At 39.2% G+C, this 18,291-nt stretch overlaps 2 protein-coding genes across 2 annotated transcripts; one reads left to right on the forward strand and one right to left on the reverse strand.

The window, feature by feature from the left end:
• Positions 1-2,448: 2,448 nt before the first annotated feature.
• On the reverse strand, positions 2,449-5,715 carry LOC131317467 (uncharacterized). The gene is made up of 6 exons (XM_058347015.1): positions 5,608-5,715; positions 5,487-5,495; positions 3,695-3,770; positions 3,474-3,589; positions 2,937-3,311; positions 2,449-2,865 (listed from the first exon to the last, which is right to left on the reverse strand). Exons 1-6 carry the CDS (start codon positions 5,713-5,715, stop codon positions 2,449-2,451), a joined length of 1,101 nt encoding a protein of 366 aa, XP_058202998.1.
• Positions 5,716-7,827: 2,112 nt separating this feature from the next.
• On the forward strand, positions 7,828-14,865 carry LOC131312766 (thioredoxin-like protein YLS8). The gene is made up of 2 exons (XM_058340729.1): positions 7,828-8,298; positions 14,388-14,865. The coding sequence occupies exons 1-2, from the start codon at positions 8,179-8,181 to the stop codon at positions 14,694-14,696; spliced, it is 429 nt and encodes a 142-aa protein (XP_058196712.1). The 5' UTR covers positions 7,828-8,178; the 3' UTR covers positions 14,697-14,865.
• The last annotated feature ends 3,426 nt before the right edge of the window (positions 14,866-18,291 follow it).

An 18,291-nucleotide genomic window follows, 5' to 3' on the forward strand; every position in this document is an offset into this window, starting at 1 on the left:
ACTAATAATTCACAAACTTCTACGCAAAAATTAAAAAAAATTTAAAATTGTAAAACTAACAAATACGAAAAAATTTAAATAAACACAAAACAAAATGCCAAGTTGATTTTTTTCAAAGGAAACTGGCTTGTTCGTTTTAGGTTTTGAATGAGGTTTGAGTGAAGAGAAATAAATACGAAAATGTATTGAAAATCGACGCAGGAGTTATACAGCCCCAAACGAAAAAAAAAGAAAAAAGAAAAGAAAGGGTAAAGACATGTCAATCAAAAGAAAAGGTAAAGACAGATGCCAATAAAAAAAACAAAAAAAAGAAGAAGGTAAAAATTGTAAGTAGAAAAGGTCACCCATTATTTGAGGGCAAAGTTGTCAATTAAAAATACATTGGTAAGCACGTGGCTAGTCCTTTCTTCCTTGATTGGGAACTGAGAAATTCATGTCCTTTAGGTCTAAAAAAGTAAAAATAGTCAGAGTTTTAGAAAAATAACACCTCAAAAAGAAAAACAGTTGTGCTATCCATTAGCCGGACTGGCGAATACAAGTTAGACTCGCATAACTCAATAAGAACTCGTATAACTGTTTAACTTTTCGTGTCGACCCGTTAACATGAAATGATGCGAATAGAATACAACTCTTGATAATTAGCTTGTCGAGACAAACTAATAATTCACAAACTTCTACGCAAAAATAAAAAAAATTGTAAAATTGTAAAACTAACAAATTCAAAAAAATTTAAATAAAGACAAAACAAAATGCCAAGTTGATTTTTTTTAAAGGAAACTGGCTTGTTCGTTTTAGGTTTTGAATGAGGTTTGAGTGAAGAGAAATAAATACGAAAATGTATTGAAAATCGACGCAGGAGTTTTACAACCCCAAACGGGAAAAAAAAAGAAGAAGGGTAAAGACAGATGCCAATAAAAAAAACAAAAAAAAAAAGAAGGTAAAAATTGTAAGCAGAAAAGGTCACTCATTGTTTGAGGGCAAAGTTGTCAATTAAAAATACATTGGTAAGCACGTGGCCAGTCCTTTCTTCCTTGATTGGGAACTGAGAAATTCATGTCCTTTATGGTCTGAAAAAGTAAAAACAGTCAGAGTTTTAGAAAAATAACCGATGCATAGTAGCACTGGTTAGCTTGACCCTTTATTATTATTATTATTATTATGCCAACAGCAGAAGTTGGGTAAAAAGAAAAGATGATATTTTTGTGAAATATTTGAAAGATTGTGGGCACTTTCGTAAGAGAGTTGGAGAGCACATATCAGGCATTGAATCAAACAAATCTGAATCGTTGCAACAACTTGTCCCCACGCCCTTCTGTTTTATAATAGAGATAGAGATATATACACATACATACACATACATACGGTTCGGATTGAAATAGGAACCATTAATATAAATCCATAAACCAAACCATTGCACACGGTTTATATAATTTGAAATTTTTTGAAATCGGAGCCAAACTACACCACTAAAAAACCGAACCAAACTATGTCATTTAGATTGATTTGGACCGGATTCATAGATCGACGATTTTTTGCTCCCCTTAAAAAAGAATTCAATCCTAATAAAATATGAAATAATGGCTAGCCTTCGCCACATGGGCTTGCAAAAAGCAGGATATTATGATGATTGTCAGTTAAGGCCTTCCTAGAAAGTTTGATGATATAGGACTATTTGTTATTTTGTTATATTTGAAACGCAATGGACGAAAGTCAAATATGTATGAATAAATGAGGGTAAAACTGTAATTAATTCGATGATATGTTCACAATTTCACACGCTATGGGTGTGTAAAAAATCTCTCAAACCACGAATTCAGCCTTTGCCAAAATAATTTAACTTCTATATATCACAACTCATTCATATAATTTTGATATGGTAAAAGCACATACGATCATTCAACTTACACAACCCAATTCTTAAATTGCCCCAAAGCACATAATTTTGTCATTTTCCTATTTCTTCACTAGTTACCCTAACTTTCTATATAGAAAAACATATGTTCCTATTCAATATGAAGACTGAAGAATAGAAAGTTAGGGTAATTAATAAAGGAAGAAATTAAATCTATTCCTATTCTGTATAGAAATTATCATCACTAGTTTTTGTTTAATTTTTTTTTTGTGATTATCACAACTTTATCCAGAGGACTACATAGGAGGGGAAAGATACCTAGATAAAATAAAACAAATTACAGGAGAAGGGGACGACACCCAATTTATTGGAAGAAGACCTCTGTCCCACCACTTCATGAGCTAGCCCATTAGCCTCCCTCTTCGTCTAGGCACACCTAATCCCTTCTTCAAGGCATAATTGCCTAATATCCAACACAACCGCTACAACTTCCCAAGGGGGAACAAGCTCCGAGACACTTAGCTTAATGGCCAATTGATTGTTTGATTCCACAAGAGTTGTTCTAAGGGCAGCGCTTTCACCATCCCACATGCTAGTCAAATTGCCAACAACTCACCATGAAGAGGGGAGGAGATGTCTGCTTTAAGCACTTGCCCATCCAGTAGAGATCCTGCCTCATTTCTAAGAACCACAACACAAACTCCCTTCCTACCATTACAATGAACTGCGACATCACAATTAAGCTTGAAATTTCCATGATCTGGAGCCCTCCAATGGGAAGAAACGACCTCAACTGTTGGGTTGTCCATGTGGACCAAACAAGGGATCCTAAGGTCCGAGAACTCATGAAGTGCCTCAAAGGCTCGCCTCATAGTATTCTCAGGATCAACAAGATTATAATTGAAAACGAAATCATTTCTGGACTTCCATATATACCACACAATAGTCACCACTCTTCCCAGAAAACTCATTAATTGCTTTCCCTTCAAAACATCACTAGCTGAGAGGTCCACCTTAAGACATAATTTGGATGGCCATGACCCACATTAAGATTTAAGTTGCACCCAAACCAAACTGCATGAACCCATTGGTAGTTAAACAGAAGATGTTCAATGGACTCGTCAAAGCTTCCACAGATTGGGCATGTCTTAGAGGAACCACATCTCATTCTCATTAAGTTCTCCTTTGTGGCTAGACTGTTACTACTAGCCCTCCACCATAAATGACGCATCTTGTGTGGAATGTTCAGTTGCCAAATTACATCCCAAAGCTTCTTATTTGGGGTAAAAGAGGAATAAGGTCCATTCGCTTGAGGAGAAAGAGCCTGAAAAGCAAGATGGTAGCCAGTCTTGATCGAGTAATTTCCATTCTTAGTATGATGCCAAACAAGAGAGTCCCCCCTCTTGAACTGAGAGGTGGGGATAGAAACGATTTCTTGCAGCTCCTCTTTTGTCACAATCTAAGCCAACAAATCCCTATTCCAGCTGCCTTTAACATGAACTATCACCTCTGCCACCCACTGCATATTGCACTCCTCTGGTCTAGTAGAAGTTAAAGCGAATTTTTTTAAAGATGGAACCCACTTATCCTCCTAGAACCTTATGGATTCTCCATTCTGAACCTGCCACCTCAAACCTTTACTCAGCAGATCCCTCCTTTGCAGGAGACTCAACCAGGCCCACGAAGCTCTACTTCCCCTTTTAGCCTCAAGAAAGGAACAATTGGGAAAATAAAGCCCTTTGAGAATTCTTGCCCAATAAGAGTGAGGGTTCTACAACAATCTCCACCCCTGACGAGCCAAAAGGGCCTCATTCATAGATCTGAAGTTTCTGAAACCCATACCTCCGTTAGATTTTGCCCTTGTCATTTTGTTCCAACTACACCAATGGATCCCCCTAGCCTCAGCATCCCTTTTCCACTAGAAATTGGAAACATAGGAATTAACTTTATCATACAAACTACTTCGTTCTCCAATATAATGTGGAATAATACCCCAAGCGTAGGGCTTAACACGTCGATTGAAGCATAATAAACCGGAAATCCGGGATCGTACCCAAGGGAATAATTATATGGCTTGGTCGGATTTGTAGATGCAAGTAAGGGCTTTCGGCTTTTAGACAGCCAACTTTGTTTTACTTTAAACGGTGGAAATTAAAGGCTAAATTAAAAACGAATTAACTGGAGAAAAGATAGGCTAGGTCTAGGAATTATTAACACTCAAGACTCAAGCTAAATCGCACTCTTCACCCAATTACACAATTTAAGATACTTGATTAAAGTTCTCAAATCGGAAGATAAAATGATTTGAGAACCTAGCTAGCTCTAGAATTCATTTGACAAATACCTCGAGCGACAGAGCTCTAAGCATCATGTGTGGTGGGTAGGCGAAGCTCCCACCTACACATGATCAAAGAGGTTAACACCTCGGTGATTTGACAAACAAATCCAAACCCCACATCAATTTTCAAATCAAAGTTTAAAGTTTTATTGGGTGCAAAATGTAATTTTCGCCCGACCCATGAGATGCTAATCACCCCATGACCTAACCCTTGAAACTACTCACTCATATCTAGAGAGAAAAGAGCAAGCAAAAATCTACTTAACATAATTGAAAAGCAACACTAGAAGAAAATTAGAGATTAAGATAGATCGGGAGAAAATAAACAACTTTAATTAAAGTAACAATATCAAAAACTAACAACTAAAGGCAGAAATTAAAGTATTTAAAACTGAAAATGAAGAACACTCAAGAACAATTTGAATTGCAAAGAAATCTAATCTAGATCTAGAAAATATGCTACTTGAATCTATCTACTTCTTGTTTTACAAAATGACATAAGCTTTTATACTTCTAAGATCCGCGCCTGGAATATTCCCTAGATGCTCTGAAAATTCGCTCTTAAGTCCCTTGGCATCGATGGCAACGGCCTTAGAGTGCTCTACTATGGGGCTCGTCATCGATGTAACAAAATACATCCCATCGATGCCGAGCTGGTTAAGGGACTGGACCACTAAGGGGCTCGGCATCGATGGAACTAATGGCATCCCATCGATGCCGAGCTCAATAGCTCAGAATTCTGCCTTGGCTGCTTTCCTCTTGCTCGGGCAAATCTGCTTTTGCTCGGGCAATTCTCCTTCTGCTCGGGCAATTCTGTTTCTGCTCGGGCAAATCTCCACAGCATCTTCTCCACAGCATCTTATTTTCATTCTTAACCTTTCTTTTACCTTTTCTTTTACCTTTTCTTTACTTTAATTTATTTAATGAAAATAAGGAAGTACCCCCCATTTGGAAACAATGGCATTACCAGAATTTTGAGATTTCAATCCAATCAAAATGTTGACCCCCAGCTTTTAGTGTAAAACAGAAAACAACACACTTTTCTATCGAATAAATGGCTCAAAACATGGCCTTAATCTTTGAATAAAACCTTGCAATTTTGAAGTTGCTCTTAGAAAAATTCAAGGATCAATTACCGCCATTTTTTATCTCGAAAATCGATATTTTTTCAAAAAGTGATTTTTCCATACTTAGACAGATTTTCAGGGGCCGATAGGGTCTTCATTGGTTCCTCGGGTACTTGGACGCACTCGGGCCATGGATGATGTCAAAATATGTCTTATTCACACAATTTACCTGAAAGCACTAAAAACATACCTTATGAGTAAACGCAATTAAGAAGCAACTAATTAAGCGATGAAATTAATTGAAACTAGATACTAGCGCATCCTGCATTGCATTAACGGGTGCTTATCACAAACTCTTGGGCAACAAGAAACACGACATCGCATAACTCAGAATAGCCTGTGTAATAGACTTGATCATAATCTCCTTGCCCCCCATTGACATCCCCTTCTGCTTCCATCCTTGTAAAACTCCAAGAGTTTTCTCAACAATAAAGGAATACGCCTCATATTTCAATCTCCCCCAAAAAGTAGGCAACCCCAGATATTTAGTGTCTCCTTTCATTGGAGGTACATCAAAGAAGTCGCTCAAGAATTATTTATCATTGCTGCACATATTGGAGGAAAAAAAAGAGACTTGACTTGTCAAAATTTATTTTCTGCCCTGATGCTATCCCATAATCCTTAGGATGGCTTTGATATTGTCACAGTTTTGCACCTCCGCCTTTAGAAACAGTAGAGCATCGTCAGCAAATAATATGTGGGAGAGTTGAGGGCAGTGATGATTGAGCTTGATACCACAGATCTCGTTGCTATCCCTGGCTTTGATAATCATCTTTGATATCACATCTTTAACTATCACAAATAGATAAGAAGACAACGAGTCTCCTTGCCGAAGTCCCTTACTTGGATTGATCTGAATTCTTGCCTCTCCATTCACCACTACTGAAAAATTGACTGTAGAAATGCACTGCATGACCCAATGCACCCTCTTGGAATGAAACCCCATCTTCCCAAGAAGAGCCTCAACGAAATCCCATTCCACTCTGTCGTAGGCTTTGTTGAAATCTAATTTAAGGGCCATGAAACCATCTAACCCTTTCTTCTTCAGTTTCAGAGCGTGGAATGCCCCATGTGCTACTAAGATATTATCTTGAATTAGTCGCCCAGGCACAAAATCAGATTGATTTGGAGAGATAACTTCCTATAAAATGCTCTTCAATCTATTTGGCAATACTTTTGTAATCACTTTGACCGAGAAATTGCACAAACTGATTAGCTGGTAGTGCCCAAGAGATTCCGGAAACTTTACTTTATGGATCAATACAATATTAGTAATGTTGAACTCCCTGAGCATATACCCATTTACGTGCATTAAAAATGAGAAGTGCTAGCCGTACCGACCAATTTCAAACCGAAACCGTACCGACGGCCGCTCCGGGCTGTCTCCGGCCACCGGACGACCGATCCGAGCCGTTCAAAAATTCTAAAAAAAAAAACCGAGGGGCCTTACGCGAGAATAAACGGCATCCGATGTATGTAGGGTGGTTAGATCGAGTACCCTATTTTTCGCGTATACATATATAAACGAGTATACACGAAAAATAGGATACTCGATCTAACCACCCTACACACATCGGATGCCGTTTATTCCCGCGCTGGGCCACTCGGTTTTTTTTTTTAGAATTTTTGAACGGCTCGGATCGGCCGTCCGGTGGCCGGAGACAGCCCGGAGCGGCCGTCGGTACGGTTTCGGTTTGAAATTGGTCGGTACGGCTAGGATTTCTGATTAAAAATAGTTTATGAAGATTATAGCATTTAAAGCAAACCGTGGTTCAAAACTGAAATTGAACCGTATTGTAATGGTTTGAATTAATTTGGTTTTATACCTTTTGTGAATTGGTTTGGTTCTCAAAATTCAAAATCTATGAAGTAATGGTTTAATTCTTAGTTTACTACAAAACTGGACCAATCCCATATATGTTCATCCATATGCACGTAACCTGGTGCCGCGCAGAGCATTCTGGGAATTTACAACCTGTATAATCACAGGACGGAAGGAAGGATTATGTTTTGGTCCCCTTTTTTTGGTGCTATATATATACATAATGTATATATAGGGACAGTCTTGATATTATAAAAAAAATGAGTATGAAATCATAACTGCAAAAAAAAGTGCTGGATAAAAACTTATTGAAAGTGACAAGTGACACCTGAGGATGATTCTTTAAGTCTTCCTAAAATGATTTTCAGTCAGGGGCTTCCTAGAAAGTCCGATGATATATTTGTTACAGACGAAAATCAAATATGTGTGAATGAATGTGGGTAAAACTGTAATTAATCCAGTGACGCGTACACAATTTCGCACGCTAGGGGGATTCAATCCCTCAAATTGCGAATCTAGTCCAAACCAATTCAAACTATATGATGTGATTTGGTTTTTTTTAGTATGATTTGATCTCGGGTTAAAAAAAAGAAAAAGAAATCGCATTAAATGATTTGGTTTGTAAATTTACATTGGTGATTTCAATTCCAAACCGATCATACTCAATCTATCGCTCTATTTTTTTTTCGTCCACATCAAGATAATTTTGACTAAATTTCCATATGTTACAATTCATTCCTACGATTTTGAATCTTTGATACGCTAAAAGGCAAAAGCACATCATTTAACTTTCACGGTCCAATTCCAAGTCCTTTTCCAATTCCGTCACACAGTTACCCTAACTTTGATCGGGAAAAAAAAACTTTCTATAAAGGAAGGAGAACATATTCCTATTCCTTAGAAAAACAGGAAAACAGAAGAAAGTAGAAAGTTAGGGTAATTAGTGAAGGAAGAAACCCCGCTGCCGCGCGCAGAGCATTCTGGGAAGTTACAACCTGTAGTGTTCTAGTGGTCTAGGAGAGAGAGAGAGAGAGAGAGGATGTCGTACTTGCTGCCGCACCTGCACTCGGGATGGGCGGTGGACCAGGCGATCCTAGCCGAAGAAGAACGCCTCGTCATGATCCGATTCGGCCACGACTGGGACGAAACTTGCATGCAGGTACCTTCTCTCTCTCTCCCCCTCTGTTTGTATCGGCAAAATATTCAATGTCCCGGGCACAGCCACGTAGTGCCCCAAACACTTTCTCCACCCCAGATTTGTGTGGTTTCCACCACAAAGCATGTGTACTCCGCACAAATGTGTTGTAGAGTGGCGGTGCCAGGGACATGGAATAATTACTCGTTTGTATCTATTACTTTGCGTACTGAATCCTACTTTGCGTTCTGAATCCAACGTTCTAAGGTCGCTAGGCCCGAAGCTAGTCGGGCGGTAGGTGAACTTCGAGCTTCGAGACCTAATAACCGGCAATTTATCGGCCATAGCAACTAGATCGGCAATTAATCGGCACAAAGGAATTAGTCGGATAGGCCCCGCCAGCGATTAATCGGCGTTTAATTCCAATTTTTAGAACATTGACTGAATCGGACTTAGTTACATGTCAGTTCAACAAATTTGTCACATAATCACTGAATTAAAGTTCAATTTCAACTTGAAGGAAGTCATCAATAGTTGTAAGACAGGTCTATAACCTAGTGTAAAAGATGCTAAGCCTTGTGCTTCTGCCTAATTCATAAAAATAATTCTTCACTAGGACGCTTCGCCTCAGCTCTCAATTCTCGCTCTGCACCCCTGCTATCATTATGTGTAGGTGCTTCGGAAATAAAGATACCCAAACAGAGAAGCCATGTTAAAACAACAAACCAACAGGAAACTAAGGGGGATTGTTTGGAATTTGTGGGAGGAAAAGAAAAGAAAAGAAAAATGGGAGAAAATTTGAAGAAAGTGGATTACTTTCTCTTGTTTGGTTGTAGAGAGAAAATTATGAGGAAATGACTTTCTTTTGTTTGGATTCAAGAGGAAGCAGAGGGTAAAGTAATGAAGTGTATATGCCTTTCTCTCCAAGTCAGTTGCTTCCATTTCCCTTCCATTTTCTCTTCTCCAGCTGTTTGTAGACTTTTTTGTAATGGACTCCTTTCTTTTCTTTCAAAATCAGGAACCAAAGCATTACTAAGGAAAATTTCTTATTTTCCTTTCTTTTCCTCCGTTTTCCCTAGGATCCAAACAGAGGGTAAACCAGACACCCTTTAGTGGCCAAAGCCCAGCCCATGCTCCAGTACATAGTGGCGCTCTGCTGGAGGTGCTGCTGCAGCGACGACAAGCTCATCTTCTTGCTCAGCTCTCAGCCTCACTTAGTTATCAGCGCTTTGGTTCGCTTGGCGATAGATATTCCTGATTGTGGCATGGGAGGAACCATGAGCCTTCCTGAATCCTCCACTAATGCTTCATGTGGATGTTCCGGGGGGACGTTCATCGATCTAGTACATGGCTGTGAGAGAGTTGGATTCCACTTTGATGTCGCTCATGCTCCTTTCCAAGATGGTCGTGATTCGTGAGACCTTTCTAGATACTCCTTAATTTGGTTTCTAAACTTGACCCATGGTTCAGCTTTCCATAGAAACCCAGATTCCACAATCCTCTACTGTCTCAGTTTATACTTTATAGTGGTGGGCTTTCCAAATGTTTGTGGTTTTTGGTTTCCAATTTAGGGATTCTGCATTTTGAATGCGTTATTTGCCCCTTTGGCCTTCTCAAGGGCCTTTCCCTTGGTCTCCCTTCTTGTTTCCACTCATGGGGTATTGGGCTTTGGATGTAGTAGCCGTCGCACTCCGGCATTTCTGCTGCTATAATGGGCCGATTGTCAATAGTGGGCAAGGCCTCCTGCATTACTAGGACCATTGGGCAGGGTTGCCTTTTGTTTCTTCTAGACATAACCATCCAAACACCAAATACCCAATCTCTTCCGTCCAAGGTTTTAAATAACGATTTTGCGACACGTAAAGGTAACGGTTAAGGTGTACTGGTTTCCGTAGTATTGAACATAACAACGGGAATCAGGTGTAACAGTCGTGAATTTGCTAATATCACGAGCAACATCTATGAGTCTCAATGGGACACTATGATGCACGGAGACGGATATGGACACAGATATTGACACGGGGACACGAGAATTCTAAAAAAATGGGGACACGGACATGGCGGTGGACACGTTACGTGTATATTTATTTATTTATAAATAAATAATTATAGTTTGACACCTAGAAATTTAAAAAAAATTACAATTTGGCCCCAATTTTTTTTAAAAAAATTTACAGTTTGACACCCATTTAAAAAAAAAATAACAGTTTGGCCCCAGCCGTGTCTCCGTAAAAAATTTAAATTAAATTATGGGACATGCCACGTGGCGTGTCCCATACGTGTCCTCGCCGTGTCCCTGTATCCGACACTGCGATACTTCTATCTCTAGAGGTGTTGGTGCTTCATAGATGGAACACATTATTTTTCTCCCTTCGACTTATTTTATCACATTTTAACCATTATTGAGACAAGCAGTAGCTCATTTTATCCATTAAACCTTTTATACAAATTGAAATCTACATAAAGCCATTAAAAATACACTTAAATGCATAATTTAGCTACTGCTAGCTATTTGATTTTAAAAGAAAAAACTATTGCCAAATGCCACCCAACTCCACAATTAATGCTCACATCCCCACTGCCCAAAGCATGTGGGAATCTTTCTTCTTCCCATGGGAACTTGGTATTTCTCTCCCTAATGGCCTAATTTGTACTGCTTCTTTGCCTTTTCATCTTCTTCAAAAGCGAGCAAAGAAGGGAAGAGCTCTAGACACAATGAGCGATAGTGAGCGCAGTGAAGAAAATCATCTCGTCTAGATCGACGATATTCTAGGAAAAATTCAAAAATATTATCAAACTTCTATTCTCTCTCACCTTGTCTCTCTCTTGTTTATTGACTTGACTGCACAAGACTTGGTGTTGGAGCTTAAAACCACTATGTTTCTTTAACGGACAGAATCTGGGTGGCAGAACTTGTCTGTTCTTGTTTTCATCTATAGAAAATCATCAAAGACCACCGAACTGGTTGGTAACGGCTCGAAAAATCTGTGACACCTCACACCGCTATATTGGTACCCAACTGGCCCTTCGGAAATCCATTACGCACTGATCGAACTGGTACTTAATAGCCATTTTTTTGAATCTATGCTTCCGGCCCATCTTGGTCTACCAGACGGTTGAACCATACAAGTTTATTGTCAGGTGAATTGGTGCAAAAGCGTTCGTAATTGCAGTGGCATTCTCTTTTCCGGCATTGGGGTGAGACTGAATTATTTCCTCTTGTGCCCCACCCCGCGACAAGAGAAACAAATTAGATGCATGTGTCCCAGAGATTAAAAAAAATGGCCGTTGCATACTAGTTTGACTAGTTCGTAACGGGTTTTCAAAGGGCCGGTTCGGTTACAAACCGGTATAGCAGTGTGGGGTTAAACTCGCAGGTGAAACAGGCGTTTCCCGTTACGTAGCGGGGTGTAACGAATTTTTCGAGCCGTTACCGACTGGTTCGGTGGCCTGTGATGATTTTCTACAGTTGAAAACAAGAACAGATAAGTTGTGCTACCTGAATTCCGTCTATTAAAAAAGAAACAAAGTTGTTTTAGGCTCTGAACCTCCGGCGTGAAGTGGCTGTGCGTTCCGACACCAAGTCTTGTGCAGTCAAGTCGATAAAACAAGAGAGGCATGAGAGAGAATCAAAGTTTGACAATATTTTTGGCTTTTTCTGGAATATCGTTGATCCAGGTGATTTTCTTCATTGCATTCACTTTCACCCAATGTGTTCAGAGCTCTTTCCTTCTTTGTTCTATGCTCGCTTTTGAAGAAGATGAAAAGACAAAGTCGTAGTACAAATTAAAGAGAGAAATACCAAGTTCCTATGAGCAAAAGAAGGATTCCCACGTGCTTTGGGCAGTGGGGATGTACATATTAATGGGAATGTACACATTAATTGTGGAGTAGGGTGACATCTGGCAGTAGCTTTTTTTTTTTTTTTAAACCAAATAGTAGATGGCAGTAGCTAAATTATGCATTTTTAATGGCTTAGTGTAGATTTCAATTTGTATAAAACTTTAAATGGATAAAATGTGCTGCTTCTCATCTCAATAATGGTTGAAATGTGACAAAACAAGTCAATGAGAGAAAAATATTGTGTCCCATTGGTATTTATAGATGTTGCTAATGATTTTAGCAAATTCCCGACCATTACACCCTATTCCCATTATGTAACGTTCGATACTACCTCATACTACCTCAACCGTTATTGCTATGTGTCGCAAAACCGTTATTTAAAACCTTGATGTGTCCATATTCTATCAAATAACCATATTTTCCTACAATAGATGTCTCCAGCGGTTTACTAAGATCCAGTTCAACACAAATATCCGAGCGTAACTGTCTCTAATGGATTCCATCGTATTGTTATCCACTTTGAGGGGTTCACCTAATTTTGTCACAATAACGAGGAGGCTTTCCTTATCATAGAATTCGATAGTTAACAACAAGAGTCGAATCCAAACGGCAGTTTTAATGCCCTCTGTCATATCTGCCTTGAAATCACAATGCCTGTTGCGTACAATAAGGTAATGGTCTTGGATAATCCAAGGGTCACCAGTGTATACCCGAAAATAATCAATTTTAGACTCTAATTTAATAGGATACAACCCAAGGCCTAGATCGACTTATTCAAATACTCCTTCAAGGTTCCACAGATGTTGAATCTGCTCCATTAACATCTTAAAGCCAATGTTCTTTCCTAGAAGTTTGATGATGAGGCAACCCTTCCACTGCTTCCTAATTCTTTTCAGGTGATCATTTGGAAAATCCACCCTAATCATAGACTTTGTTTTAGGGTTTCTTTAGAGTCCATGTCTTCATCATCGCTATCTGTGAATTTAGTGATCCTTCTTTCAATGTCCTCTTTGGAGGTTTCTCTTGCTCCCAATAGAGCAGATTTGAAGGATCTCGCTTTCTCTAGTGGAACAGCTGATTTCTGAGCCGAGTCCCGTGAAATCTTCATTTGGACATTACTGGGTGCTCTCCGCCATTAGGTATTTCCCCCAGAGCAAAATCCTCTGATTCCATAGGGGTGCTTATTACAGAAGACTTTCCTCCTTTGACATTGCTTTTGATTTTCTTAGTGCTTCGCTCAAGTTGGTCTTTTTCCTCTGATGATTCGAACTTGAGATCGGGTGATTCACAGTGGGGAGAGACTTTGTCTTAGTTTGGGATTGAGGGTGGGAGTCTTTGTCTTATGCACATTCCTAGGTGGTTGTGGTCCTGCTATCAATCCTCGCTCTGGCGAGTTTTAGTAGTCTGAGATTTTTTCGGAATTCGCTTTCACACTATTGCGCCTACTTTTTCTGATGTAGTTTCCGAACAAGGTCTCTCTTAATGCTTAGACTTTCAAAACTGCCTTGTGTTATGCTTGCTGCATTTTACTTTTACATGCGTGCTGTGTGAATACTGGCTGACTCGTTGCTCTGTCTTCATGAGAGAAACTTCTGCACATCCAGTAATAGATGGACTGCTTTGAATTAGCTTTCATTTCTGCATCTCTCTCAGTGACTTGGACGGTTTAGATCTCGAGTTGGAAAACTATATTGGCTAATAGAGAGCTATGGTTGCGTATTGTGGTTCTCTTCATGCGTTGCTTTTGGCAATTGAAACCGTTCCCCTTTCTCTTTGCATTTTCTTTGCAGTTCATTTGTTTAAGTCAAAAGTTTCGTGTGTTGCATTCCTTGCAAAGTTAAAAATAATGACACCAAGCTCAGGCTATAGTTGAAGTTTCGGATTGTGAAATATGGCATGCCTGTTTGATTTGCTAGCACTCTCCCTAACTGCAACAATACAGTATTTCACACTACAATGGTAGGGAAACAGCCACATCTTTTGAAATCACCCTCATAGTTCACTATGGTATGATCAGTTTGACCAACTGGGCTTTATTGTTGTACCTAAATATCTACCCAAATGGCCAAGTTGACTTGGATTGACATGCCGCTACAGATTTCTGTGCAATCTTGTCTTCCAACTTGTAAGCTGATATGACTCGTGTTCATGTTTTACCAAGTAATAATCTGATTTTTAGTTCCACTTCGCTTTTATTTTTGCCTTATTTATTTCTTTGCATTGCAAATTTCTTATCTGCTAAATATATATTTTTTCGTTTGGGATTTTAGATGGACGAGGTTCTGGCTTCAGTTGCTGAGACTATAAAAAACTTTGCGGTCATATACTTGGTGGACATCACAGAGGTGCCTGACTTCAATACAATGTATGAGCTGTATGACCCATCAACCATAATGTTCTTTTTCAGGAACAAACACATAATGATTGATCTTGGTACTGGAAACAACAACAAGATCAACTGGGCAATGAAGGACAAGCAGGAGTTCATTGACATCGTTGAGACAGTGTACCGTGGGGCCAGAAAGGGTCGCGGGCTGGTTATTGCACCCAAAGACTACTCTACTAAGTACCGTTATTGAGCAAAGCACTTGGGTCATTTGCTGTGTCATTTGAAACTGTATAATCAAATCAAAGTCGTGTTTGCGATTATGCTTTGAAAATCTAATTGTGGTTAAGAATGTGCATGTGAGGTTTATGCAACAAGTATTATGTTGGACTGTTTCCCAATCTGAAGCATGTTTGTGTCAATTGGTTTTTATGTAGTAGTAGGTTGTAGTAGTTGACATTCTCTTGACGGCTTATGAGGGCGTGTTTATTCATATTTGCTTGCTGGGAAATTGATAGGTGAACTGGGTTTCAGAAGCTTGCTTTGCACGTTACTGAACGTATGACCAAGTTGAATTTTTAGATGGGTGACCTACTCGACGAGTCTAAATCTGTTGTTGCTCTGACCCAGGTAACATGAATACCTCTTCGCAATCTGATTACTAGAAAGGAAAGAATTGTGTGAAAGATCTCTAGCCTTATCAAATGTCGATCGATGGGTGGTAACCTTTCCTGCATAGCTACGATCAAGGCGCCTTTACTGTATTGCTGCTAGCCTATGATGCACGAACACGGACAAGATAATTCTAAACAAATGGGGACACGGACACGGTGGGGGACACGCCATATGTATATTTATTTATATTTGTTTTTCAATTTTTTTTCGAGTTTAAATGGCAAAATGTGGACAAAATGAAAATTCTATAGTTCCAATACCTTCAAACAAAACAAGACATCCATAAATTTAATACAACTCATTTGAAAAATTACAATTTGACATCCCAAAATTTTTTAAAAATATAGTTTGACCCCCAATTTTTTTTAAAAAATTACACTTTGGCTCTCACCATGTCTCCATCGGTGTCTCTAGTCATGTCCCACTCAAAAATTTAAATTAAATTATGGGACATGCCACGTGACGTATCCTATACGTGTCCTCATGTCCGACATTGCAATGCGTTGACCTCTAGAGGTATCGGTGCTTCATAGCTGCTAGCTATTTCAACTCTGCAGGGGAAGATTTGCAGAGTTGTATGGAGTATTTTTATTTGAAAAAAAGCCGGATCCCCAAAGTTACATCGGGATGTGGAACTTCAAAATCTAGTGTTTTTGATATTTGAGTGGGTACAAAAAAAATCAATTTTCAACTGGAACTTCGAAAGAGAGAGTATAGATCTACAATAAGGATTCCTGATGCGAAATTCCAAATGTGAAACTGAGAGTGGAAGAAGGCTACAAAAAATTCTGTCCTTAGTCCTTCACGAACAGAATCAGTCCTTAATTCTTCGATACCCAGAGTTCTCAAAGGGGAGAGACACTGATGGCATCTCATTCTCCATCCCATCATCCACGTATCACCATATTCTTAAAATAGTACCACTACCATATTTTGTTAAAAATCTAGGGGGGTGTTTTTCCTAAATTATGGAAATTATACAGTTTTTGACAATTTTTTTGGGAATTGATGCTAGTTTATTCGCTTAATTTTCTCTTTAAATTAATCTTCGTCTCAACAAAAAGAATCTAGAAACTATAAAATTAGGATCAAAAGAAAGAAAGAAGGTTACTGACCCCAAGGGTTTGGTCATTATTACATGAAAATGTAACTAAAGGGCTAGCCTCTCAAAAGGTCGTGAGTTTGAATCCTGTGAATGCCAAACATTCGAAATTAAACCTTGGGTCCGTTGAAGGTTTGTTCTTTAGATAACTTCAGGACCTCAGGAATAGTCGATGTGCGCGCAAACTGGCCTGAACATTCGGTTATCCATAAACGGATGATGAAAAAATTCAAAAAGAGATACCCTTTGAAGTTAAAGGGGTACTTTAGTCTCGGGAACACCTTTAGTCAGTTATGTGCCGTTCGCATTGTACGGTCACATCCAAAACCCTAACAGACCACTAATGGAAGGTGTTTGATGTTAAAATTCAAGAACTTTAAGGGGTTGAGTATTCGAGTTTATACATTAGGAGGGCAACTCGAAAATGGGTCATAGTTAAGGGTTTTTTTAAATGTAAAAGAGAGGAATAGGAATAGTTTTTTAATGACATTTTACTTTTTAATATTTTTTTTTAAAGATAATAAACAATTTAAAAAATTGCCTGGAGACTACAAAATCCCAACATCCAGAGCCCGTTGTTAGGTACAAAGACCTTAATTTGTAGACCTCAATGACCGGGTTATCCAAGGATATATAATTCGATTACCCTTTTTTGTATGGATATATAACTCAGATATTAGTCATAAATCTTACTGTTACTTTTTTTTCCCCCAAAGATTAGAAGAGTTCCATTGATGGAAGAGAGACCATTACATTAGGGGGAGAGAGTTCAACAAACAGCTAACCCAAACGATACCCACAAAGGGTGAGGAAGACCCACATATGGAAAACACAGCTAAAACAGAAAATAACAACAAAAAACCCCAAAACCTAACCCTAGCAGAAACAACACTGATGCCTTAAAACCACCCCCGCCACATCACAGATCCGCCACCCTCAGACCACCAAGCTGCCAAGCAGATGCGACCATGGACAACAGCGCCATGGCACCACCATGAGCCGCAGATGCAACCATGTACGGCAGACGTGACCCCCACCACCACCAAACGCCTCGGATTGCAACCCACCCCACCTGCCATTGTGGCAACACCACCACCAACAAAACATTGACGGTGGATCCCAAATAGAGGAGGACAACGCAGAGGTGGATGAGAAGGAACTGGCCACCATCAGAACCGCAAGTGGACCCGACGGGAGACAGAGAAGAACTGGCCAGGGAGAGGGAGGGAAGGAAGAAAAGAAGAGAAAGGAAAAGGAAGAACCGGACGGAGACCATTAATTGTCCTTTTTGGGAGTTCTTGTCAATTTTCAATTGATTATATATTGTAATTTATAATGTTTTAGGTGATTTCGAAAATATTGTATTATAGAACAAATCGAGATCTATTAAACAAGATCTATATTAGATATAAAATTCATTACCAATTTAAAAATATAACTATTTTTTTTTATTTAGTTAAAATAGAACTGAAACAAATAAATTATAACTGAGGGAGATTGAACAACTGATCATCCATGCGGGTTTGGTAAGGTGGCTCAAAACTTTCTGTTGCATGTATTTGGATTGGTAGAAGCAAGGGTGGGTGGGTTTAATGGAGGCATATGGGCCGTGCCAACGCGAGTGTAATCATGGAGGTGGAGGAGTGGTTTGGTCTGATTTTGAAGTTAGGGCTGCAAACGAACCAAGCCGTTCGCGAGCGGCTCGCAGCTCGGCTCGTTAGTGGTTTGTTCAAATTCGGTTCGGAAGTTAAACGAACGAGCTCGAGCCGATTTTTTCAGCTCATTTTGTAAACGAGCCGAACTCGAGCCAGGATAAGCTCAGCTCGAGTCGGCTCGTGAGTCGGGGTATATATACTTAAGTTTATGATTTTTATTGTTATTTCATAATTTATTCTTTCCGTTTTCATTTTTCAGTCAACCAAGGGAGGCGAGAGCACATGCACACCAGTACACCCCCCCGCCCCATAGGAAAATGAAAGATATATACCTTTACAATCAAAATATTTTTGGTTGTATTAGGCTTATTCGAGGATATATATACATTTTTCGTTGGTCCGTTGAAGCTCGTGAA

Source organism: Rhododendron vialii, chromosome 2a (assembly GCF_030253575.1).
Source record: "Rhododendron vialii isolate Sample 1 chromosome 2a, ASM3025357v1".
NCBI classification, from domain to species: domain Eukaryota; kingdom Viridiplantae; phylum Streptophyta; class Magnoliopsida; order Ericales; family Ericaceae; genus Rhododendron; species Rhododendron vialii.

Bases quoted from the DNA above. Each gene is read 5' to 3' on its own strand.
- LOC131317467 (XM_058347015.1), bottom strand. From the start codon at position 5,715: ATGGAAGCAGAAGGGGATGTCAATGGGGGGCAAGGAGATTATGATCAA. The intron at 3,590-3,694 runs GTATGGGTTTCA...GAATTCTCAAAG, and splicing joins AAGGGCAAAATCTAACGGAG to GGCTTTATTTTCCCAATTGT. The intron at 2,866-2,936 runs GTTCATGCAGTT...TTATGTCTTAAG, and splicing joins TTCTGTTTAACTACCAATGG to GTGGACCTCTCAGCTAGTGA.
- LOC131312766 (XM_058340729.1), top strand. From the start codon at position 8,179: ATGTCGTACTTGCTGCCGCACCTGCACTCGGGATGGGCGGTGGACCAG. The intron at 8,299-14,387 runs GTACCTTCTCTC...TTGGGATTTTAG, and splicing joins GGGACGAAACTTGCATGCAG to ATGGACGAGGTTCTGGCTTC.